Source organism: Dendropsophus ebraccatus, chromosome 15 (genome assembly GCF_027789765.1).
Source record: "Dendropsophus ebraccatus isolate aDenEbr1 chromosome 15, aDenEbr1.pat, whole genome shotgun sequence".
Taxonomy (NCBI): Eukaryota; Metazoa; Chordata; class Amphibia; order Anura; family Hylidae; genus Dendropsophus; species Dendropsophus ebraccatus.
In genome coordinates this window covers 13,577,512-13,603,599 of record NC_091468.1, presented here as the reverse complement: position 1 = coordinate 13,603,599, position 26,088 = coordinate 13,577,512, and the positions used below count along the sequence as shown (strand labels likewise).

Sequence of the window (26,088 nt, the reverse complement as noted above, 5' to 3'; positions counted from 1 at the left end):
CTGGATGTAACTCAGGATCAGTAATGTAATGTATGTACACAGTAACCTCACCAGCAGAATAGTGAGTGCAGCTCTGGAGTATAATACTGGATGTAACTCAGGATCAGTAATGTAATGTATGTACACAGTGATCCCACCAGCAGAATAGTGAGTGCAGCTCTGGAGTATAGTACTGGATGTAACTCAGGATCAGTAATGTAATGTATGTACACAGTAACCTCACCAGCAGAATTGTGAGTGCAGCTCTGGAGTATAATACAGGATGTAACTCAGGATCAGTAATGTAATGTATGTACACAGTAACCTCACCAGCAGAATAGTGAGTGCAGCTCTGGAGTATAATACTGGATGTAACTCAGGATCAGTAATGTAATGTATGTACACAGTAACCTCAACAGCAGAATAGTGAGTGCAGCTCTGGAGTATAATACTGGATGTAACTCAGGATCAGTAATGTAATGTATGTACACAGTAATCTTACCAGCAGAATAGTGAGTGCAGCTCTGGAGTATAATACTGGATGTAACTCAGGATCAGTAATGTAATGTATGTACACGGTAACCTCACCAGCAGAATTGTGAGTGCAGCTCTGGAGTATAATACAGGATGTAACTCAGGATCAGTAATTCCATGTACGCACACAGTGACCTCACCAGCAGAATTGTGAGCGCAGCTCTGAAATATATTACAGGATGTAACCAAATGATACCAGTTAAAGAGGGGTACTCCAGCAAAAATATTTTTCTTTCAAATCAAGTGGTATTAGAAAGTTATATAGATTTGTAATTTATAGCTATTTATCAGCTGCTGTATGTCCTGCAGGAAGTGGTGTATTCTCTCCAGTCTGACACAGTGCTCTCTGCTGCCACCGCTGTCCATTTCAGGAACTGTCCAGAGCAGGAGAGGTTTTCTATGGGAATTTGCTGCTTCTCTGGACAGTTCCTGACATGGACAGAGGTGGCAGCAGAGAGCACTGTGTCAGACTGAAAATAAAACATTTCCTGCAGGACATACAGCAGTTGATAAGTATGGGAAGACTTGATATTTTTAAATAGAAGTAAATTACAGATCTACATAACTTTTGGATACCAGTCTATTTAAAAGAAAGATTTTCGCTGTACAACCCCATGATGTCACATGTCCACATCCTGTGTATGATTCTCACAGATCCAATGACTGTACAGTTTTTGTAGTTCACCGCTTGTGCTGGTTCCTGACCTTTACCCTACTGAGCCCTGTAACCTGCAATGTTTATTGTCCATTTAGAGAATACATCATGTACCGTAACATGTACTCAGACAGTAGACAGCCTGCCCAGCACAGCGCAGATGACCCGGCCTTGCAATCACTTGGTCCTGGGCCATTATATATTGCTCAATAATTCATAGGCGGGCAGTGATTGGCAGCTGGAGGTCTCAATGGGAGAGACTCATTTCCAAGAATAAAACAGATAAAAGGGCACGGAGGCCTTAAAGTGTCACTGTCGTATTTATTTATTTTTTTTTACAGAAATCAATAGTCCAGGCGATTTTAAGAAACTTTGTAATTGGGTTTATTAGGCAAATCTGCCATTATCTGCATTCAAAAAGACTTTCCCCAGGCCCCCCCCCTCCTCTCATTCACTGCTCATTATCAGGAAATCTCGACTTCATATCAGTCGGGCCCTGTGTAACCTATGGAGCGGGGAGGGGGAGGAGGGAGATTAGTTGGCAGCAGAGAGCAGAGAACAAAGCATTACACAGCTGGACCAGTATGAAAGCCGGTATTCAGAGGTCAGTGCTGACTATCAGAGGAGATAGCCGGTGATGTAGCTGTAAATTAACTCTTTGTTGTCCTGTTTTGGTGCCTCATCTCCCTCCATCTCTCCCCTCTCCATAGAGAACAACGAAGACGGGGGAGAGCTTCAAACAGTTTTTTCATGATAAAAATACATTTTTAGGCTAATAAACCCAATTACAAAGTTTCTTAAAAACCGCCTGTACTATTGATTTCTGCCGAAAAATGTAAACGACAGTGACACTTTAACCTCCTACAGCGCGATACGTGTGTTCGACTGCCCGCAACATGGGATTACAGACATGTCTGACCATCTCTGTCGCAGACAGCATTATGCTACTTTACACTCATGATACAGACCCCTAGTAGGCGTTGTAAGTTCTCCTTGCGCTCTGTGTAATATGGTTACCTTTAATATATGGCACTTTGAAATGACTGTTTCATGGTACCATGACAGAAACACTTTAAAGTGATACTGTCGCCCCCCCCCCCCCCCCCCCCCCATATATAAGAAGTTCTCAGCACCATCCTTAAAGTGTCACTGTCGTTTTAATTATTTTTGCAGAGATCAATAGTACACGTGATTTTAAGAAACTTTGTCATTGGGTTTAGTAGCAGAAATACGCATTTTTATCATGAAAATGTGTAATCCTTTGTTCTCTGCTCTTTGCTGGTAACTAATCTCCCTCCTCCCCCCTCCCTTCTCCATAGGTTACACAGGGCCCAACTGATGTAAAAGTCGAGATTTCCTGATAGTGAGCAGTGGATGAGAGAGAGAGGAGAGGGGGGAGACCTGGGGAAAGTCTTTTTGAATGCAGATAATGGCATTTTTGCAGAATAGTGAGCGCAGTTCTGGAATGTAATACAGGATGTAACCAAATTATACCAGTTAAAGAGGGGTACTCCAGCAAAAATATTTTTCTTTCAAATCAACTGATATCAAAAAGTTATATAGATTTGTAATTTATTGCTAATTTAAAAATCTCCAGTCTTCCAGTACTTATCAGCTGCTGTATGTCCTGCAGGAAGTAGTGTATTCTCTCCAGTCTTACACAGTGCTCTCTGCTGCCACCTCAGTCCATGTCAGGCACTGTCTAGAGCAGGAGAGGTTTTCTATGAGAATTTGCTGCTTCTCTGGACAGTGCCTGACATGGACAGAGGTGGCAGCAGAGAGCACTGTGTCAGAACGAAAATAAAACAACATTACCTGCAAGACATACAGCAGTTGATAAGTATGGGAACACTTTGCTCTCTGCTTGTGACTAATCTCCCTCCTCCCCCTCCCTTCTCCATAGGTTACACAGGGCCCAACTAATGTAAAAGAGTCGAGATTTCCTGATAATGAGCAGTGGATGAGAGAGAGGGGGGGGGCCTGGGGAAAGTCTTTTTAAATGCAGACAATGGCATTTTTGCCCAATAAACCCAATTACAAAAGTTTCTAAAAATCCCCTGTATATTGATTTCTGCAAAAACGACAGTGACAATTTAAGCTTATATTCTGGACATTTAATAACTTACTGTATAAAGGATTTCTTAGTGGTCTCTCACCTCAAAAATGCATGTTATTGTTGGTGGACAGTGCCCTATGGGCGGGGCTTCACAGCCGCCGTGCTCCATATCCCCGCCTACATCAGCACAGTAGGCCCTGCCCCTCCGTGATGTCATTGCCGCATAGACCCCAACCCCTCTACAGCGTCATGTGAACGGTCCAATCTTACAGTCACCAGGGGGGGGGGCTCTATGCCTCTAGGCCGGCCCTTTCCTATGATGCCTCGAGGGGGGCGACAATGACACATATGGCACATATGGGAGACTCATGACGCCAGGCATCTCTCAGCAGTCGGCTACAGGGGATGTGTTAATGGTGCGGACAACTCCTTTCATAAAACATGGCTTCTTTCTTACCAAAACAGCCCCACACCTGTCTATGGGTTACATCTGGTATTGCAGCACAGCTCCACTGAAATGAATGGGACAGAGGCTGAGATCTGCTGAGATCACAGATTTCTCCAATCCCTGAGGTTGCGGTAGGAGTGTGGAAGCGGGTGACAGTGTTCCAGGGTGCCCAAAGACCTCGTATACTAACACAATAAGCCACTATAGCAAAGCAGTCATAATATAACATAATACATGACATCGGCTGTACTCAGTCCTGCAGTCAGGGTTAATGAAGAGATGTGACCTGGCGAGGGCGGCCATATGTTATGTAGCAGTGATGAGTAGTTGGCAGGTCGGTGCTACCGCTGCTGCGGATCTTCGGATTCTAGGCAGCAGACAGCACCACATGGCAGTCGACAGCTGCACAGCTGTCCAAGAATCAGATTTCGTGACCGATCACTATGGCACTCATCTGGGAGCTCCATTGGGCCCTCTTGACCTCTAACTTTACTAATGTAACCTCACAGACCACAGTGCAGTGCATCAATCATCTGTAGATCCGGATAATTCTGTATGCAACAAAAAATATAATCCTTTACCCAGAATTTACTGGATAGTTCAGCACTTGGCGGGTCCTGGAAATCACAATAAGATCTGAGCAAGAGATGATACGTGGAGGGAGCGTACACAAGGGCATGTCTATGTGTGAGGTTTTATGGAGTAGCAATTGGCCCAAGAAAGTTGGAAAAAAAAAAAAAAAAAAAAAAAACTAGGCAAACCCCTGAGGAGCTGATCAGCAACATGTGTGACATGGTGTTAGGGCTTCATTGTAAACGCTCCATCAGAGCCCAGAGCGTGCGGACTGTTCAGTGCCGGAGTACAAGAGCTTCTATCTCCCCCACTTATCCCCTGTGGAGGTGGCCATCACTTCCCATAGAGCGACATCCTACCATGCCTTTGTCCTGCAAGCACATCATTAACGTGCAGACGTCCCCCGTAGCCTGGTGATTCACCAGCATTACAGCTTCGTCTTCTGTGATCGTGTGGACGTCGTCTCCCCATTCAACAACTGCAATGACAAGAAGATCCCAGCGTTAGACTTCACAGAGCTCCTATAGAGGGCACAGGTGTAATACAGGCCTCACAGAGAACATCGGCTGTTACTGTCCAGATGACCCCAGAGAAACCAGACGACTGAGTCATCTTAGACGCCCAAGACAGTGATGCTGAGCAGGGCCCGAATGCATGGAAGACGGCCTGGAAATGTCTGGCCACTCCTGCATAAGGGGGTCATTAAAGAGGAACTATCAGCAGGTTAGACATCAGTCCCCTATTGTGCATGGGGCGATAAGGGGGAAGGTGCGTCCTCTCTAGCGTCGTTTCCATGCTGTTAGCAGTGTAATCCTCAGTCCAGAGCACTGACCCACCCCCAGAGGGACGATCCGGCCCATCGGCCCATCAGCCCATCCCATTCATCATCAGAGGCCGGCGATCCTACCGGTGCTCCGGACCGAGGATTATACTGCTAACTGCACGGGAACGGCGCAGAGGAGGAAGGTAAGAGGCACGCCATCCTCCTCAACCCCTATTGCACACGGGCACCATCCGCACATTGAATTTGTCTAACCCGCTGATAGTTCCCCTTTAACCTCTGCAGCCAATTCTTCCCTTTTATTTTATTGCTTTAATGGCTTAAAAAAAAAATAAAAATAAATAAAAGCTACTTCACAAATAGTGTTATTTAGGAACCAGTTTACAGCCACTAGGCAAGCTTGTGTCTCCATGGTGACAGACTACAAACAAACCCTGTGTAGTCTGATGCAGTATACTCTCAGCTGTCCACAATCTTATAAATGTAAACGTTACAGATTAACAAAAAAAAGTAAATTGCAATGTGTGACCGCAGGATCAGACTACACATGGTTTGTTTGTAGTCTGTTACCATGGAGACACATAGGTCTGAATTCAAGCTGTCATCACAAAATTGTAGAAGATTTACGCTAAGCACCATTTTTCTTGGCCACTAGTGCTAGGCAAAAAGCGATATATCAGGAGGAGACAAGATTGCTACATGACTGTATTTGCCAAAATATTTCGCCTGATGAGTCCTACAAGTATAACTATATTATTAATACCCCTTAACACTTGCTCATGTATAAAAGAATGTATTCCATACATATGGCGGTCTTGTCCCTTACATAGAATACCTCTATATGTACCTAATCTGTTTGCGCTAGTCTGGGATCCATAGGCCTCGGTATGCAATCTATAGAGTCTTCATGTTAGTCTCTGACAGCCTTATTACTCCTCCATACATAACAGCACCATAAAACTTCGCCTTTATGGGCTGTAAATATCCACGTCTCTAAAGCCATACACGACAAAACACACTTTCATTTATGTACAGCATGAATAAGTGATCTGGTCTGCCTGGTATAAAGAATACATAATGGCTGAAAATAGCAGTGACATCCACATGCACGGCCGTGACGTGATGGATTGTACATAGCGGGGAAAGGAGAGGGAGCAGAGACCGACTAAAGCGTTACAGGAAAATATATCACTCTTAAAAAGGGGTAGTCCCATCAAGGACATTTATGGTATTTTGAGAGAATAAGCTATATGTGTCTTATAGATACGGGTCCCAAGGTTAGGTGCCTCCCCCCCCAGCTGTATCATGCCTGTCGCACAACCTGAGCCCCATACAGTATGTCCCCAAGAGTAGCTGCACAAAATAAATGCAGTATTGTCTGGTGACCACTAACTGAGGTTTTTACAATGCATTGGTGGTCGGGGTGTTCCAGACACCGAGCGGAGGGATCCTACCCATACATGTACAGCACTGCCATTGGACAGTTTCAACCGGGTTGCCATAAAGTTTGTTACTTTAAAGGGGTTGTCCAGCGAAAGACTTTTTCCTTTTACTTCAACTTGTGTGAGAAAGAAATATAGATTTGTAACTTACTTCTTTTAAAAAATCTCCAATCTTCCCATACTTACCTGCTGTATGTCGTGGAGGAAATGTTTTATTTTCAGTCTGACACAGTGCTCTCTGCTGACATCTCTGACAGAGACAGGAACTCTGTCTGTTTTCTATGAATCCCCATAGAACACCTCTCCTGCTCTGGACAGTTCCTGTCTTGGCCAGAGATGTCAGCAGAGAGCAGTGTGTCAGACTGAAAACAGAACAACATTTCCTGCCATACAGCAGCTGATATGTATGGGAAGACTGGAGATTTTTTAATAGAAGTAAATTACAAATCTATATAACTTTCTGACACCAGTTGATTAGGAAGAAAAAGATTTTCGCTGTACAACCCCTTTAACCTCTTAAGGACGCAGGACGTATCAGTACGTCATGCGTCCGCAAGAGGTGTTCAGAGCGGGGCCGCTCCCGAGTGCCGCGTGTAGCCCGGGGCCGCGGCTATTAGCGGGCACGGCCCGATCGCTGTGCCCGCTAATACAGTAATCAGATGCAGCTGTCAAACATGACAGCTGCATCATATTACCGGATGCAGCACTTCCCTGGTGTCTAGTGGGGTGGATTGCTCCGTTGTCCCGGAGGAGCGATCCACACATCTTTACCGGCCGGGTGTCAGCTCCAAAATGGCGCTGATCCCGGCTCGGCACTCGGATGCTATCGACTGCAGCAGCCAAAAGCATCAGAGTGCCGATCTCATTGATCTTTGCTGTATAAGTATACAGCAAAGATCTCAATGAGAGATCAGTGCACTTATACTAGAAGTCCCCTGGGGGGAACAACCCTAACCCCAGGGGGGCTTCTAGTATAAGTGTTTAAAAAAAAAAAAAAGTTATTAGTAAAAAGCCCCCTCCCCTAATAAAAGTGTGAATCACCCCCCTTTAAACTATTAATCACATTCCTGATCTCGCACGGTAAACGGCGTCAGCGCAAAAGAATCCCAAAGTGCAAAATTGCGCATTTTTGGTCGCATCAAATTCAGAAAAAATTTAATAAAAAGCGATCAAAAAGTCGTATATGCGCAGTCAAGGTACCGATAGAAAGAACACATCATGGCGCAAAAAATGACACCTGACACAGCCCCATAGACCAAAGGATAAAAGCGCTATAAGCCTGGGAATGGAGCGGTTTTAAGGAATGTATATTTGTTAACAATGGTTTGAATTTTTTACAGGCCATCCGATAATATAAAAGTTATACATGTTATATATCGTTGTAATCGTAACAGTCAGTTTTACCCCAGGGCGAATGGCGTACAAACAAATACCCCCCAAATAAAAGAAATGAGTTTTTTTGTTCAATTTTACCACACTTTGAATTTTTTTCTGGTTTCGCAGTGTACTTTATGCAAAATTCAGCCTGTCATTGCAAAGTACAATTAGTGACACAAAAAATAAGGGCTCATGTGGGTTTTTAGGTGGAAAAATGCAAGTGCTATGGCCTTTTAAACACAAGGAGGAAAAAACGAAAACGCAAAAGAGAAAAGTGGCACCGTCCTTAAGAGGTTAAAGGGGTAACAAGAGAAAAAATAAAAAATCAAACCAAACAGAAAGTTATACAGATATGTTAACTACTTCTATTTAAAAGAAAATCTCCAGTCTTCCAGTACTTATCAGTTGCTGTATGTCCTGCAGGAAGGGGTGTATTCTTTCCAGTCTGACACAGTGCTCTCTGCTGCCACCTCTGTCCATGCCAGGAACTGTCCAGAGCAGAAGAGGTTTTCTATAGGGATTTGCTCCTGCTCTGGACAGTTCCTGACATGGACAGAGGTGGCAGCAGAGAGCACTGTGTAAGACTGAAAAGAATACACCAATTGCTGCAGGACAAACAGCATCTGATAAGTACTGGAAGACTGTTTTTTTTTTTTTTATTAATACAAATAATTTACAAATCTATATAACTTCCTGACACCAGGGGAGCACACCTTTAAGTGTAACACCAAGCCAAATATAAAAAAGATGACTAACACTGGGAACTATTTTGTAGATTTTCCATCCAGAGTTTCCAGGCGCAGCCCTATGAAGCGGCAGCTGCTCGGCTCTCATTGGCATCTCTGGGATGACATGTACAGTAAAGTAAGACGATACCCGCTCTGGGGAAGAATTCAGGGGTCAAAAGGCTCAAACCACAATGGGTACAGAGCCGATCCTGCTCCAGGAACAGCTGCCATGCAGTAAATGAGACACGCTGCAAAGAGGCCGAGGCACCAGAGACTTCTACCACTAGTCGCACTGCGTTTGGGGGACATGTTAAAATGGAAGACAACGCAACGTTGTTGGGATTTTGCGACTCTCCATCTGTAATAATAATTCTTAGTTATACAGCGTCCATACTCTGCATGGAAAGAGGCGACAACCTATAGACCTGGGTATCCAGATAGTCAATGTGATGAGAAGACTTCTGTACATGATCCCTATAATCAGTGTTATATTGCATCAGTGTGGATGGATCTAACATGGCGTCAGACACGACAAGCAATGACCCGGTGTCTCGCAGCTGCATATGTATATTTTAATGCTCTTAATATTTATAGGATAGTTCTACATGGCCGTCCCCAGTTAGCAGAGCTATGGGACGCTAGGTAAGTAACCCAACCCCTGATCACTTACATGGCAGGTTACAAGGCGCCATACACCTCTTAATTATATACCTGGGCAAGGGTATTACTGCTGGTGGAGTCATCCATATTGCCAGTCTCTATACAGTGCTTATTTGCTGCATGATCTGATTATATGAAGGGATCATTTGAAATTGCAAAGGCCCTATTCCACGGAACGATTGTCCGTATTCGGCCGCTACGGACGATAATCGTCCCGTGGAATAGAGTGCAACGATCAGCCGACATCATTCATGTCGGCTGATCGTTGCAGTCGCTTGTTTTTCAACATGTTGAAAAACAAGCGACTGATATAACAGCGATCTGCTGCCGTCGCTCCGTTGAATAGGAGCATCGGCAGCAGACGCTGCTATATCCTATGGGCTGCCCGGACGATCAGCGATCACCTAAGCAGCCCCCCCGCAGCTCCCCGCCGCCCCCTCCCGGTAGCTGCAGCTGCGTTGAATAGCGGTGGCAGCGAGCAGGCAATGAGGAGCAAACGAGCGCTGAAAGAGCTCGTTTGCTCCTCTTAACGACCCGTGTAATAGGTCCTTAACTAGCTGATGGGGCGTCCCATGACCCCTAAGTGAATGAAGCTGCAGTGCACATGCTGGTCCGCTTTGCTCTTTGTTCTCTATGGGACATCGAAGCAATGCCGAGCACAGCTCTTGGCAATGAAGTTCCGTAGACAGTAAGGGTCCTTTTACATACAGAATTTTGAAGCCAAAGCCAGGAGTGGATCTGAAAAGAGGAGAAATCTCAGTTCTTCCTTTATGACTGGTTCTCTGTTTATAGTACAGCTGGGCGATATGGCCAAAAAATAAAAAAATTTGGACGATTCTCTATTCAAACCTCGATTTTATTATTTTTTTTTTGCTAAATAAACAGAACATATTTTTCTTTGCGCTGTCAGATACTATTTTAGAGTGCGTTCACACGTACAGGATCTGCAGCGAATTTGATGCTGTGTTCAGTTATTTTGCTAAAATCTGCTGTGGATCCGCTGCCATACGGTACGTGTAAAGCTACCCTTAATGATGTTTCAGACAACAACTATATTACTTCCCACTGTACCAATGCTCCCCCTGTGCCCCCATGTAGTACACAAGCCCCCCTCTGTGCCTCGTACACAAGCCCCCTCTGTGCCTGATATAAGTAGGTTTGCCAAATAAGTGCCACTCTGTGCCTCCATGTAGTATAGGAGATCTTCTTTATGCCTCCATCTAGGTAGGGAGTAGTAGGAGGCATCGACGAGGGCTGGGGTAGTGGAGGCATCGACGAGGGCTGGGGTAGTGGTAGTGGAGGCATCGACGAGGGCTGGGGTAGTGGAGGCATCGACGAGGGCTGGGGTAGTGGTAGTGGAGGCATCGACGAGGGCTGGGGTAGTGGTAGTGGAGGCATCGACGAGGGCTGGGGTAGTGGTAGTACAGGTATAGATGAGGACTGTGGTAGAACAGGTATAGACGAGGACTGTGGTAGAACAGGTTTAGACGAGGACTGTGGTAGAACAGGTATAGATGAGGGCTGTAGTAGTGGTAGTACAGGTATAGACGAGGGCTGTAGTAGTGGTAGTACAGGTATAGATGAGGACTGTGGTAGAACAGGTATAGACGAGGGCTGTAGTAGTGGTAGAACAGGTATAGACGAGGGCTGTAGTAGTGGTAGTACAGGTATAGACGAGGGCTGTAGTAGTGGTAGTACAGGTATAGACGAGGGCTGTAGTAGTGGTAGAACAGGTATAGATGAGGGCTGTAGTAGCACAGGTATAGACGAGGGCTGTGGTAGTACAGGTATAGACGAGGGCTGTGGTAGTACAGGTATAGACGAGGGCTGTGGTAGTACAGGTATAGACGAGGGCTGTAGTAGTGGTAGTACAGGTATAGATGAGGTGCATAGTAGTAGTAGCATGAGGCAGACTTGAGGGGGGGCATGTGGCAGGAGGGCACATAACAGATATGCCCTCCACCCCTTCTGCCAGAGTGCACACCTCATCCTCCTCTCACCCCCAGGCGGGGAATGTAGTGTTACAGAAAAAAAGACAGTTTCACACCCCTACAATATAGTGTTATCTGTGTATTATAGTACAGACCCTGAGCCTGGGCCATAGCATTACAGCATGGGACAGGAAGGGGTTAACCATTTATGACATGGTATAGTATAGATTCCTATAGCAACATGTCCCCTCTTGCTGGGCTGAATTCTCGAAGTGGTTATCATGGTTTTAGCCTCCTACAGCATGCATATATATATATATATTTATTTATACATACACACACACACACACACAGATGGTGGATAATGATATATAATGGTGACAATGATATATAATGGTGACAGATTGATGTCCCTGTCATGTCCCTGCCGCTGCCCTCCACATACATGCAGCCGGTGTAGACACGTGCCGGTGGGTACATATACACCATAGAGTGAATAGTAAGTAGCTACTTATGTTGGTGTATAGGGAATAGGGCGCTGAAAAAATGAGGAGTTAATTGTTTTTATTGATTGGGGGTCCGCACGGGCCGTAATGTTGTCACAGCGTTCAGCTTACATTGCAGCCGAGTCCCATCACTAATATACAGGGCTGCGGGGTCATCAGTCATCTACTGATATACACAGGATATATACGCAGCTGACTGCTATATACCACCCTATAGGGACATAATAGAGGAGGGAGATATGGGAAAGGCAGCAATATTATTGGTGCTGTGTAATGGCTGAGAGGGCATCTCCTGTGACCTATAGTGAGGACACAATAATCCTATCAGGCCACAATACTCATTTACATTAACTCACTTGCTGCTTTTTTGTTTTTAGTGTACTATACTCCAGAGCTGCACTCACTATTCTGCTAGTGGGGTCACTGTGTACATACATTACATTACTTATCCTGTACTGATCCAGAGTTATATCCTGTATTATACTCCGGAGCTGCACTCACTATTCTGCTGGTGGGGTCACTGTGTACATACATTACATTACTGATCCTGAGTTACATCCTGTATTATACCCCAGAGCTGCACTCACTATTCTGCTGGTGGGGTCACTGTGTACATACATTACTGATCCTGAGTTACATCCTGTATTATACTCCGGAGCTGCACTCACTATTCTGCTGGTGGGGTCACTGTGTACATACATTACATTACTTATCCTGTACTGATCCTGAGTTACATCCTGTATTATACCTCAGAGCTGCACTCACTATTCTGCTGGTAGGGTCACTGTGTACATACATTACTGATCCTGAGTTACATCCTGTATTATACTCTGGAGCTGAACTCCCAGCACTGGTTTGCAGTATTGCACAGTAGAGATGGACACCATTCAATGATACTGTCAGTCTAGATACTGTCAGTCTATCTACACACACTTCCAGGAAGGAGCAGATTATTGTCCTCCTTGGTAGATACAGCAGGGTTGAAGGTTTTCATATGACACCTGTAGTGAGCGCAGCTCCGCCGTGGTAGCGCCCCCATGTCTTCATGTAATGCTCCTGGTAGTGTTGTGAAATACGATGGCGTTGTACGAGTTTACTTGGCACCGTCCCCACAGCAGGACAGAGATGCCAACATGACTGGGGGGAGATTTTATTTAGAGACATATGTCATCCCCAGGATTGCTGCTCCTGAGGCATAAACTATGCATTCTGCTCTGTGTCCTATAAGCAGCTGAGAGGTCTCACGAATCTCTACAGTCCCCACAGACTGAAGGCCACGCACATGTAATCCCACCACGCAGACCCCCAATTGTGGGGATGCTTTAAACCCCTCCCCGGGGGTTCTCTCCCGTCCTGTCTGTAGTAGTAGACACTATGTGTGCATGAACTAACAGGTTGCTGAGGGATCGGTTACAGCTGCCGATAGAAGTTTATGGATCATGGCTTACGCACCATTTACACAGAAAGATTATCTGACAGATTTGAAGCCAAAAGCCAGAAACAGACTATAAGCAGGGAACAGGTCAGAAAGGAAAGCCTGAGATTCCTTCTCTTTTTAAATCCATTCCTGGTTTTGGCTTCAAATCTTTGGCAGATAATCTGTCAGATAATCTTTCTGTGTAAATGGGCCCTTAGGGAAGAGGAGGGAGCTGTAGAGGGAGCCAAAAGTATAGAGACAGGTGGAGGCCCCAGCAGATTGTAGCGAGTGTTACATCTCTCACCAGTGCTGGATTCACAGCTTACACTGCTCAGTGCTGTTCTATAACATCATTCATACTGCTGCCACTTCTCAGAGGGTGCTATAAAGAATATGATCCTCTCTTTGAGTGTGTGTGTGTGTGTGTGTGTGTGTGTTTGTGTAGTGTATGGCAGCCATCATATAGGCAATGCACTACCTGGGGGAACCTGCCCTCCGAGTGTCGCAAAACTACACTTCCCATCATGCCTGGAGAGCCAAAGCCACAGGTTCCCTACCATTGCTCTACATACCTCCTATACTAATCCTTACTGCACCCATCAGGGGAGCTAAGGAGCAGATACATGGAAGGTCTATATGAAGCCTCCGGCACTACAGAAAATACATGATGCAGTTCCATCATACTCCCTAATGCACTTAGCTTGTCAGAGTCCCCCGGAGCTGCGATCTCCCCTCTGATCATAACTATTTCTGTCTATTCAATTATATCATCCATTCCAATTACTGCACATTTTCTGTAAGGTCCATCCCTCCCGGGACCAATCACTAGATAAGCTGCAACCCCTGACGTATCCTCTTCCATCTACACCAATCGTTTTCTACTTTGTGCACTATCCCTTTAAGAGATGCCGGAAAGGTTGGCGGTGCGACAGTCTGTTTGACATTCCTAGACATCACAAAATGCCGAGTCTCATGGGAGGGCGAGATGGGACGTGTGGAAAGTGATTGGACACAATTAGCCTTTCATCCGTGACAGGACTGCCGTATCAGCTATTCCCTATATCCTCCCAGGGCGAGATGTACAAGTGCAAACTAGACAAGACCTTTCACCCAACACTATGCAGTCTTTGTTATACGACATGATGACAATGGTTTCGTCTACCATGTGGAATCCATAGAATGTCCTCCGTCACCTCTGGGGGCTGCCACTGCCATAGACTATAGAGCAGCCATAGGCTGTATACAGCGAGCCTAGAGGTCCTGCCTATAGGAGGCAATGTAGACTGGACTAAGATCTGTCTATCCCATTGCCGGAACATACACCTATCTGATGTAAAGGGCTCCACCTCATAAGCAGATTCAATGAATTTGAAATTTTCTTTTATTTTTGGGCCCGATTTGAAGATTTTAAAAAGTGTGTGTCACATGACCCTCTCTCAACATCCGGTAGATCACAATAGCTATAAAAAAAAAACGCCTATCACTGGAGGACCCAAGCAACCCAATCATTTCAATGGAAACAGTGCAATTCTTCATTCCTCCAGCAGAGGCACTGCAGGAAAACTAAGCACTCATCGCTCAGAATTTGATCATCTGATTATTTTGTTATCAAGAAACTCTTAGGGCGACATGTATCAACCCAAAGAGGCATATTTTCTTGCGGAAAGGGGCGATTTGCGAATATTTTATTTGCAAATGGCCGTTTTGCGAATAAAATATTCGCATATCGCCCCTTTGCGCCGGGTGCTTCGGGTACGCCGGGGGTGGGGGGGCGCGGACTCAGAGTCCGTGCGATTTATCATTTTTTAAACTAAAAGATACGCCGAAAACCTACTCCACCTTTCAGTCCGCCTCTACATAAATCTCCGTAGAGCCGGAGATGCGGGGACATTTAAAAAATGTCGGACTTAATAAATGTCCCCCTTAGTCTTTATCCACACATTATGTAAATTTATCTGTAACTGCAATTACAGTAAAATTTAGGGCCCAATGATTTCTACTGACCACAGTTTTACAGATCCTCAATCTGTGAAGGAAAAAAAATAAATAAATAGCAGCACAGATTCACCCATAGAAGCCTATGGGAGCATCCACAATCTTTAGACTAACATTTACAAAAAATAAGGATCAACTTATTTTAATTTGCAAAGAGGGATTACGGACGCCGAAAGGCGGCCATACATCTTCAATGACAGACGGCCAAATGATTGTTCATCCGTCAGTTCTCTCTTTACTGCCCGGCCCCTGTCCTCCCCATACACAGCTGTGCTGAACATTCCTTTACTCACCACGGGGAGGGGAGGGGTAAGCCACAGCCAGAGCGCTCTGACTGCAGCTTTTTTTTGCAGAACAAAGGGGGCAGGTGGTGATTTTTCATCACCCCCAACCCCTATCTCCACTGACATCTGTTTGGGGAGCCCTATACATAGGGGGACCTGTATTGGGACCTTTAGAGACTGCCCTAAAGTGGACAAATCTTTTGACAGAGTCGTCCAAAATTAGAAAAACAGTTTGTGTGTGGATTTTGCATTCAATTTAATGAAAAAGAGTTGCAAAACCTGCACCCAAACTGGACATTAGAGTGTGTTTACACAGAGAGATGTAGCTGACAAATTATTGAAGCCAAAGCCAGGAACAGACTATAAACAGAGAACAGGTCATTAAAAAAAAAAAAAAAAAAAAAAAAAAAAGATTTCTTTTTCTTTTTTTTTCAAATCCATTCCTGTCTTTGGCTTCAACAATCTGTCAGATACATCTCTCTGGGGAACCACACCATAAGAATAGTGCAGTTTCTGGAAGAAAGCAGACATGTTTCTCTAAGCTGGAACAACCCCTTTATTTTGCTTACTAAACAGAATTCACACCTGGGACTGTCGGGGCATGATGGGAATTGTAGTTCTGCAATAGCGTAGTTCTATAAAGCACATACTTATTCTGTACAGAGTTCATCACCTATGCAGGTAATGTACGGCTCTCTCTCCATGGGGGCTCTCCCTGTGTATACAGGCACAGATATAAGGAGAAAGGGGGGGATTCTATTCTAATGAAAGCTCAGACTTTGTGAGCGTGAGTGTGACTTTGTTTTTTTTTATAAGAAATAAGGATCAAACAGGAAGACTGTAAGGAGAAGCTGCAGGGAGAAGACTATACCCTAAACACAATGTACAACTAGAGGACACACCGTAAAGTCTCCGCGTTCTTAGATTTGTGAATACATTGTGCATAGTAATAGTTATAGCAGTCAGAGCTCTAGGTTTCTGGTACAGAATTCCAGAATCCTTAGATGAAGATATGGACGTACTGTCAGGAATAGCGAGCAGGCTCCATAACTGTTTACTACCATCCTGGCCATTTAGCCCCCTAGATGCCCTGTTCCATAGCAGCCGCAGCACCTAGGTGGTTACACGTCACTCTGGTCTAGTATCAGTAGGAACTAGAGATGAGCGGACCAGAGTGTGCACCATTTTATTACTGGTGGATGAAGCACTAAGAAGTCAGAAAACATGGATACAGCTGTAGTCCATAAGCTGTAGCCATGTTTTCCAGGCATCCTTAAAGTGGTTGTTCACCATAAAAAAATGTTTTTCTTTCAAATCAACTGGTGCCAGAAAGTGCCAGGGATTTGTAATTTACTTCTTTTAAAAAAGAATCTCCAGTCTTCCAGTACTTATCAGCTGCTGTATGTCCTGCAGTATTCTTTCCAGTCTGAAGAGCAGGAAAGGTTTTCTATGGGGATTTGCTTCTGCTCTGGACAGTTCCTGAAAAAGAGAGGTGGCAGCAGAGAGCACTGTGTCAGACTGGAGAGAATACATCACTTCCTGCAGGACATACAGCAGCTGATAAGTACAGGAAGACTGGAGATTTTTTAATAGAAGTATATTACAAATCTTTGGAACTTGCTGGCACCAGAAGTTTTTTTGTGAACTAACCCTTTAAGGCTGCAACCAACTTTAAGGCTACCGATCATCAAATGGTGCGCGCTCAGAATCGCTCATCTCTGGTAGGAACTAAAAATCAGCTAAGAAATAAATGGCATCCTGACATTTCCATAAGAGCTGTATACAAGGGAGGTTTTGTTACAAAGCAGCTGAATATCGCCCCCCTTTATAAGCATAAAAGCCTGGAAACAACTGCACCCCGGGGCCCCTGTTCAGGTACGCGGCTTTCCTGGGAACGTTCCTCTATACAGCGCAGGATCCGCAACACTCGAAACACAAAAAGCATCACTGGATATACAGGAGACAATCAGCTACAAGTGCCAGCTCTGGTGGAACGACAAAAACACCAGAGTGCTTCAAGACTGATGGGATCGCCCACAAACAATCACACATTAATGGAAGGGAAGGATTATGGGAACGCTCTCCATATCTACAGCTGAAGTCAGGGAAGATTAGCCAACTATGAAATGTTCGGTCCCACAACAAAAGTTAGAGGGGCACTCCTCAGGATTTTATTTTAAATCAACTTGTGTCAAAAAGTTATACAGATTTGGAAATTACTTCTATTTAAAAAATCTCCAGTCTTCCAGTACTTATCAGCTGCTGTATGTCCCACTGGAAGAGGTGGATTCTCTCCAGTCTGACAGTGCTCTCTGCTGCCACCTCTGTCCATGTCAGGAACTGTCCAGAGGAGAGGTTTTCTATGGGGATTTGTTCCCGACATGGACAGAGGTGGCAGCAGAGAGCACTGTGTCAGAGAATACACCACTTCCTGCAAGACATACAGCAGCTGATAACTACTGGAAGACTCAAGATTTTTTAATAGAAGTGAATTACAAATATATGGCACTTGCTGTATGAAGTCTGTAATCACCCATAGTTGTAGTAGAAACTGGAGTCATAAGAACACAGACAGGTGGGGTAAATTGAGCACGTACAGTAGTTAGCAAGCTTGTCCAATACTCCCCTGTCCATCAACTTTATGAGAGAGAGAGAGAGAGAGAGAGCGAGAGAGAGAGAACCCCCACCAGACTCGCCATCTACTAGCATGAGTGGAAAGCTACTGCAACCATCACGCTGTACAGAGAATGAGACTTTTAATCAAACACAATTGGACATCTATACAACTCTAATTTCATAGAAATACATATACATTTTCTCTGTCAGATTCCTAACATGGACAGAGGTGGCAGCCGAGAGCACTGTGTTAGACTGGAGAGAATACACCACTTCCTGCAGGACATACAGCAGCTGATAAGTACTGGAAGTCTGGATATTTTTTAATAGAAGTCAATTACAAATCTGTATAACTTTCTGTCAACAGTTGATTTGAAAAGGAAAAAAAATATTGGTGGACAACCCCTTTAAAAATTTTATTTATATATATATATTCCTGCTCTATAACATGATGCTGATAGATTAGGTGGCATTTTCTTGGTGACAGGTTTACTTTAAGGGGTTATCCAGCTTGTAAGGAATTGATGGCCCAGTCTCACAATACAGGATTAGCCGGGGTGCCGGTGATTGATTTGATAGTCCATCAATTTTACCAGCCTGGATGACCCTTTAACAAGCCAACAAGCCAATCTACCATATACTCCCATACAATACCAGACTTAACAAGCATGTTGGAGGTTTTATTAGTATCATCTGTCGCAGGTTCCCGAGTACCATGCCAGAAACCAGACGGACCTGTGGTCAATGGGATCAATGACTTTTAATGGATCCAATAGTGCAGAACAAAAATGTGGGTTCTGTAGGTGTGATCCCCGCCTAAGAGACCCCATGATTCCCGATGGACCAATGATTCAGGTTCTCCTCCGTACTGGAAGACGTTATCCATCCTTCTTAATCCTAGACGTAACTTTATAAGATTATAATCCGCGCTTCCTGGAAACGTCCCGCCCATCTAACTATTGAGAGGATTTTCCAGATCATTAGCCGATGTAATTCTGTTTGTACAAGACTTGTGATACGGCCGCCGAGACGGCCGGCTGCCCTTGGAACAACTTCCAGTGACAGCAGAATAATTCACGGGAACAAAGAAGTTACAAGGCTGAAACACAATGCGGTTCTATAATAAAACCCATCGCCACCCACAATGCATAGTCTCTATATTTATAGCATCTATACATATACATAACCCGATGGGAGGCGTGTGTATAATACAGAGACCTAGATGCACGGAAACCACAGCTCATGCTAGAGTAAAGAAGGTGGTCTTAGTGATACCTATCTTCTCCGGCACACTTATGGCCTTGGACGTCGCCCACTATTACACCCTTTACTTAAGGAGTCTCTAGTCCATGTCAAGATAGATCAGAAAGTTATTAGAGATGAGTAACCTGAGAGTCCTGCCACTGAATTCTAGAGGACTCCCATACACTTTCCTCAGACATCTGTGTGAGGTGTATGGGGCTCTCCTGAACGACCACAGATACGTTATGTCGGGATAGAAGGTTGTGTGTGATTGAGATCAAAGGGGTCAGATGGTGATTTTCCGAGAGGTAAGCTGCAGTCAGGCAGATAAGCCGTCAGTTATTCAAGGTGTATGGTCACCATGGGCCGATTATCAGCAATGATGGTTCCTAGAAATGCTTACTCGGGTGTGTAAAAGTGCCAGCGATCAGCTGACGAGCGGAGAAAAAAAAAACAGATCCTCGGCCAATCGCATATTTTGTGCTGATGTAAAATGTATTATCGGCCGCACATCCTGTCCAAACAGAACATGTGCAGTCGGTTACAATGAATGTGAGAGGCCACATGAAGGATACAGCGATTGTTCGTGCGGCCTGGCCGTGCGATTCACTGGCTTGTAAAGAGCCTTGCTTGCTGCAGTAAGCTGAAGATCACGTAATGTAAAAGGACCCTGAGCGTAATCTAAGTAGTCAAATTTACTTGAGCGTAATCATGATGAACTACTAAAAGGTCACTGACCATACATATAACACAGCTGCTAGAGGAACATTAATTAGGCATAAGGTGGTCAGCCTGGGGAGAAGACTTAATTTAAAGCAAAACTGTCCCCCCTTTTGCATTCTGACTTCTCTACACAGGTGTAATGGGTAAATTTAGCCGTTTTCAGACATTATTTTATATCATACGTCATGGTGAGTGTTCCAGTAAAAAGTGATTTTTTTATCATCTGCAGATTATGCTATCTGGGCGGGGGTTCACGGGCGAAGCGCCACTTAGCCCCACCCACAAAGGCACAGTTGGCCCCACCCTGTGACGTCATCACAACAAAGGGTCCACCCCTTAGCGCCCATTGGTATGGGCCGACCCAGAGGGGGTGGAGCTTAGACCTTTAGGCTGGCCTGTTCCAATGCTAGTCGAGGGGTCTATGTGTCGATTGAGTTACGGGGGCAGAGCCAACGGTGGCATTGTGGGCAGGGCTAAGTTGTGCTTCGGACGTGAAGCCCCGCCCAGATAGCGCAATCCACAGATTAATAAAGATCACTTTTTACTGAAACAAGCACTATGATGTATGATATAAAATAAGGTATGAAAACTGCTAAATGTACCCTTTACACCTGTGTAGAGAAGTCAGAATGCAAAAAGGTGGGGACAGTGTCACTTTAAGGTGTTTAAGGGGAACAAGTCATGCACCCCTCCATGCGTAGAAAAGATTCCAGGTACCTCGCAGCCCCGGCTGTTCATTTAGCCAGTCACACATGATTGACACACCAAGTGGCGGGTGCTGTGGCTCCACCCCCACACTTATAAAGTTGTTTTAGGACTATGACAGAGGAAAATGGTGCCTAAAAAAAAAGATGCTGGAGGTGTTTCTAAGCCTTAGGGGAATGTACTTGTTTCCCTTAACCCCTACTTGCATTGGGTGTAGCTTTTTTTTGGTCCCCAAGTTCTGGGGACTTTTGTTATAGGAACTAGAGATGAGCAAATTTACAGTAATAGGAAAGCAAAATCAGCTCCTCCCCGGGTGCTGTGAAAAGCTGGATCCAGTCCTGGGAAACTGGGATAAGTTGCCCAGGACTGGATCCACCTTCCCCCAGCACTCGGGGAGGAGCGGCAGTGAGGTGTGGATTGCAGGGATAAAGCAACCTGCTTCCTTATTACTATAAATTCGCTCATCTTTAATAGTAAGTTCTATGAGTTTTATAAAGAGATGTTGCTACGTTCTTACATCAGACAATTTGTTACAAAGCATGCAAAGTTGCATGAAGGCGCAATTTTGGTGAAAAATAGGAAGGTCTTCCAAAAGCCACTCTGCAACAAAAAGGCCATAAACATTTGATATTTATCATTCTAACATATCCCTCCAAAGGAAAAAAAAAAAAAAACACTATGTGGGTCACACATTAACACATCTGCATAGGGTATAGCATAAAGGTTGCCATTAACCACAAAACCGCAACATAAACTACTCTGGGCCGCACCCTAAAATAAGAGAACGAGAATATCAGAAGTTATAATAAAGCGAGCAGATGAGCAGATGACTTCCTGCAGACTCCAAACTAAAGAAAACTTCTCTAAGTCTCCCTTGGATTTCGGGGCAGGGTGGGACACAGCGGAGCAGCTCTGCACTATGATCTGCCATTAGTCACAGCTTATTCAGAGGGTCACTGGAAGTTTACTTCCTCCCACACAAAGGGGACGGCATCTACAGGGACAGGGACTTATTCAGAGAAATGAAACTCTAATAAAGATGAAAACACGTGGCTGCCCGTGTACAGCCTCAGAGGGAGCAGCCTCTGCCGAATAACGTCCATCTGCTCAACCCACGTCCACATTCAGCTGAACCAAAACCAAATCTATATTGGCGGCCACCTGATCATTCAGGTAATAACTATCTAACGTGCGGCACGCTGCGTCCTGTGTATGCAGGAAACAATTGGAAAGTGGTTTGTGTATGATTGATCACATCTTTTGCGCTGACCATGAAGTCATGGTTAATCGTTCGGTGTGTGTGCACATGGTTCATTTGTTTGCTGGGATCAGAAGGACTAAACGATGGTAGTAACAATCATAATTACGATATGGATACGTAACTAACGACTATCGCTCTGTGTGTTACGGTGAACAATTTCAGGTCGTTTGGCTATGGCTCCACTTCGCTCAATGAGGTCTCAATATCTGCTGATCGTGATGGGCTCGGCACTTCCTGCAAGAGAATCTGCTCACGGCCAATGCAGGATTTACAGTATGTGGTATTACAAATATCAATATACAGTGGTACCTTGGTTTAAGAGTAACTTGGTTTAAGAGAGTTTAGTTTTTCAAAATTGTGACTTGGTGTAAGAGCACTGCTTTGGTGTAAGAGCTCCCTGTACTGGGTGGGAGGGAGAGTGGGGGAGGGACATGGTCTGCATAGCGGGATCTACAGCACTGTACTCAGGAAGTCTCCCTCACCTTCCAAATCATAGCAGATCCACCTCAAGCTGAGGCTTACATCAGGGGACAGGACTGTGGAGCTAATTTCTTTTATAGCTGTAACCCCTCTCTCCATAGCTGTAACCCCTCTCTCCATAGCTGTAACCCCTCTCTCCACAGCTGTAACCCCTCTCTCCACAGCTGTAACCCCTCTCTCCCCGGACAGAGAGTGCTGCATGTATGTGCCCACATCTGCCCTGCTCATTCCTTCATGCTCCCTGCAGTCTCTGTCAGTCCTGACTGGTCCATGCTGAACACACACCCCTCCCCCATTGCTGTCATGTGACCACACAGACCTCTGACAGCAGCCCTGCTTCTCTATTCTAGCATGTTGTACTACACTACTGCATTATGGGGATCTGCAGCTCCATCCTGTATCTACAAACTGCTTCTGTGTTATCAGGGTTATGCAGTTACTATACATTATACACCACATGCTGATTGCTATATTGTACAGTAACTTATATCATAGATTCTGCTGTTTCTCATTGTTTGTTTCATTTGTTTTACATGTTATTCAGAATATAAAATCATTATTTTGAGGTGTGGAACCAATTGTCTGCATATCAGTGATTTCTTATGGGAAAACTTGCTTTGGTTTAAGAGTGGATTTGGATTACAAGTGTGGTCCCGGAATGAATTATGCTCGTAATACAAGGCACCACTGTGTGTGTATATATTTATATTAGTCTAGGGGTGAATGAGGATATAGACACGGACCAGCAGGGGTGGAGTGGGGGCAATGAGTCTAACGCTCACATACATAACACCCTGTGAATCACAGTGTTTGTAATAAAACAAACAACTCTGCTGCATCATTACATACAGTCTCCATCCAGGACTATACACAAGGTCAATACTTGGCACTTTTGCCTGATTGGAGGATGAAGCAGCGGGGTGTGTACCCACATAGCGGGCTATGCACCCATGTAGGTACCCAGCAGCAGGGGTGTGGAACAGTCCTAGAATGAATTATGCCCGTAATCCAAGGCACTACTGTATAGTGTGACATGACCATTGGGGGGGGGGGGGGGATCAACTGGTGTCAGAAAGTTATACAGATTTGTAAATTACTTCTATTTAAAAATCTCCAGTTTTCCAGTACTTATCAGCTGCTGCAATGGTTTGTGAGTTAAAGACATTGAAGGTGTCAATAAATTAGAAGAGGAGAATTGCACACATTACACAAGGAATAACCATTACTGCATCACTTACATAGCTGTCACAGGGAGAGAGATCTACTATAAGAGTTCAGAAGGGACCGGACACATTTCTGGAATGTAACAAGATTACAAGTTCAAGTTACTAGTGTTTGGAGAAGGGTCATTGATCTAGGGGATTTATATGCATGACAGGTTTTTTTCTAGTATTACAAGCTGTTACTTAAAGAGGAAAATATTTACACTTTTTTTATTTTTATAAATATTTTAAAAAACGTAAAAATAAAACTCAAATCTTTCAGTTCCTATCAGCTGCTGTATTACCTGCAGGAAGTGGTGTGTTCTTTCCGGTCTGACACAGTGCTCTCTGCTGCCACCTCTGTCCATGTCAGGAACTGTCCAGAACAGTCGCAAATCCTTATAGAAAACCTCTCCTGCTCTGGACACTTCCTGACATGGACAAAGAAAGCAGCAGGGAGCGCTGTGTCGGACTTTAAAAAACACACAGCTTCCTGCAGGACATCCAGCAGCTGATAGGTACTGGAAGATTTGAGATATTTTTATGTTTTTTAAATATTTATAAGAATAAAAAAAATTAAGTAGAAGTTCGGGCAAAAGCATCTTTTTTTATATGTTATTAGTTAGGGAAAGTTAGACAAACTCCTAATATACATTAATTATGGGAAATGCACATTTACTGCTATTTCCCTTAATTTAGTAGATCTCGGAGACATCAAAATCTCAGAAATACCGTGACCTCACGAACCGGGGGTGTAATTCCAATGGAGTGTCCAGCAAAGGGCGCAATATATAGAAGTCAATGAATACCATTGAAAATATAGTGCGCCCCTGCTGGACACTCCATTGGAATTACACCCTAATTAGTCTATGGAACAGGTGAGTCTGCACACTGTACTACTCCCCCATCATCTATCTGCTCATAGTATGAGCAGATAGATGATGGGGGAGTAGTACCAGGGCAGTCCTAAAAAAAAACAAAAAACAAAAAAACACTAATTTTTTAATGCTACAAAACACAATAAAACCGCCGTTTGATACATGGAAAATAACTCCTATTTACTGCTTATTATGGTTTTCTGCGTCTTCACATTGGAAGACCCCCACCATAGGGTAGGTAGGAGACTACCCAGAAACACAGAGGATCTCATAACTACACAGGGATAATACAGTTGGTGATAGTGACCTGGAGACTGATGTACCTCCCCTTCTCGGTCAATAACCGGCGTTCACAGGAGACCAGGTAGAAGCAGTCACCTTATTAACATGGAGCTCATGGATGACTTTTCCAATAAAGATTATTATCCGATGGAGAGGTACAATTACAGCCGGGACATAATGACGGCTCGCAAGGCGTCTCCACAATCACAATGTCGTGTCCTTCAGCTCCTCCTCAAGTGTCAAGAAACCAATTCAATAATTAAATAATACGTCAGTGACCCCCGCTCAGGACACCATCAGTAATCTGCCCTAAACTCTCTCATCCAGCACAGGAGAAATACTCGTCTCCCCATTAAATTAGGTGCAAAATATCCAACTAAAATAAGCAGGTTAGAGGCCTGTAAGCTGCGCTTACCAGAGTTTTCGTTACTTTGTTGTTTAAGCCATATGCTAATGAGGCACTTTGGTGCACTGTGGGTGGGGCTTCCATCCAGCCGGCCCCTTCTAATGAATATTGGCACTTTGCAGTGACATCACTTTTCATTGCAGGGCGCCGGATGAATATCCATTAGAAGGGGCAGGCCAGCGCTCCATGTATCCTCCTGTTCAGTGTACCTGGATTCAGTGGAAACGTGTTGTTCTTTGTCTTGTAATATTGGAACATCCTACGTGCTGTAGCACAATCTCTAGGACTGGCTTAGTCCTGCTCTCCTTCCTTCCGCTACCTCATGGTACTAAATGTTGTAAAAGTTTTCCTCCTTAAGGGTGCATTCACACCTACAGGATCTGCAGCAGATTTGATGCTGTGTTCAGTTAATTAATGAAATCTGCTGCAGAAAATCAGCTGCTGATCCTGTAGGTGTGAACGCACCATAAGGGTACAAACCCACTTGCCGATCTGCAGTGAGTTCCTTGCTGCGTTTTTGCAGCGAGACTTACCTGCGGATCCCGGCCCTATACTTTCAATGACAGACAAACACGCAGCAGGAATGTACGGGGGGGGAGCAGATTTGATTCTGTGTTCAGTTATTTAAATAAATCTGCTGCGGATCAGCAGCAGAAAATCAGCTGCGGTTCCAGTAAGTGTAAACGTACCCTTACATAACTGAACACAGCATCAAATCTGCACCATCAAATCTGCTGCGGATCTGCAGCAAATGTGCTGTGGATTCTAAGGGTGCGTTCACACGTACAGGATCTGCAGCAGACTTGATGGCCCAGAGTTAGGGCCCTATTCCACCGGCCGATTATCGTTCAGATTATCGTTAAATATTTCAAATCTAAACTATAATCGTTCGGTTGAAATGAAGTTAACGATTAACGACCGAACGAG

At 44.6% G+C, this 26,088-nt stretch overlaps 1 protein-coding gene across 2 annotated transcripts in view; it reads right to left on the bottom strand.

The window, feature by feature from the left end:
- The window catches only part of LPGAT1 (lysophosphatidylglycerol acyltransferase 1), a 78,663-nt gene that overhangs the window by 32,253 nt on the left and 20,322 nt on the right, over window positions 1-26,088 (bottom strand). For both annotated transcript variants that reach the window (XM_069955196.1, XM_069955197.1), the window contains exon 3: window positions 4,605-4,723. In XM_069955196.1, coding sequence (XP_069811297.1) covers window positions 4,605-4,723 — 119 coding nt within the window. The remainder of the gene's footprint in view (window positions 1-4,604; window positions 4,724-26,088) is intronic.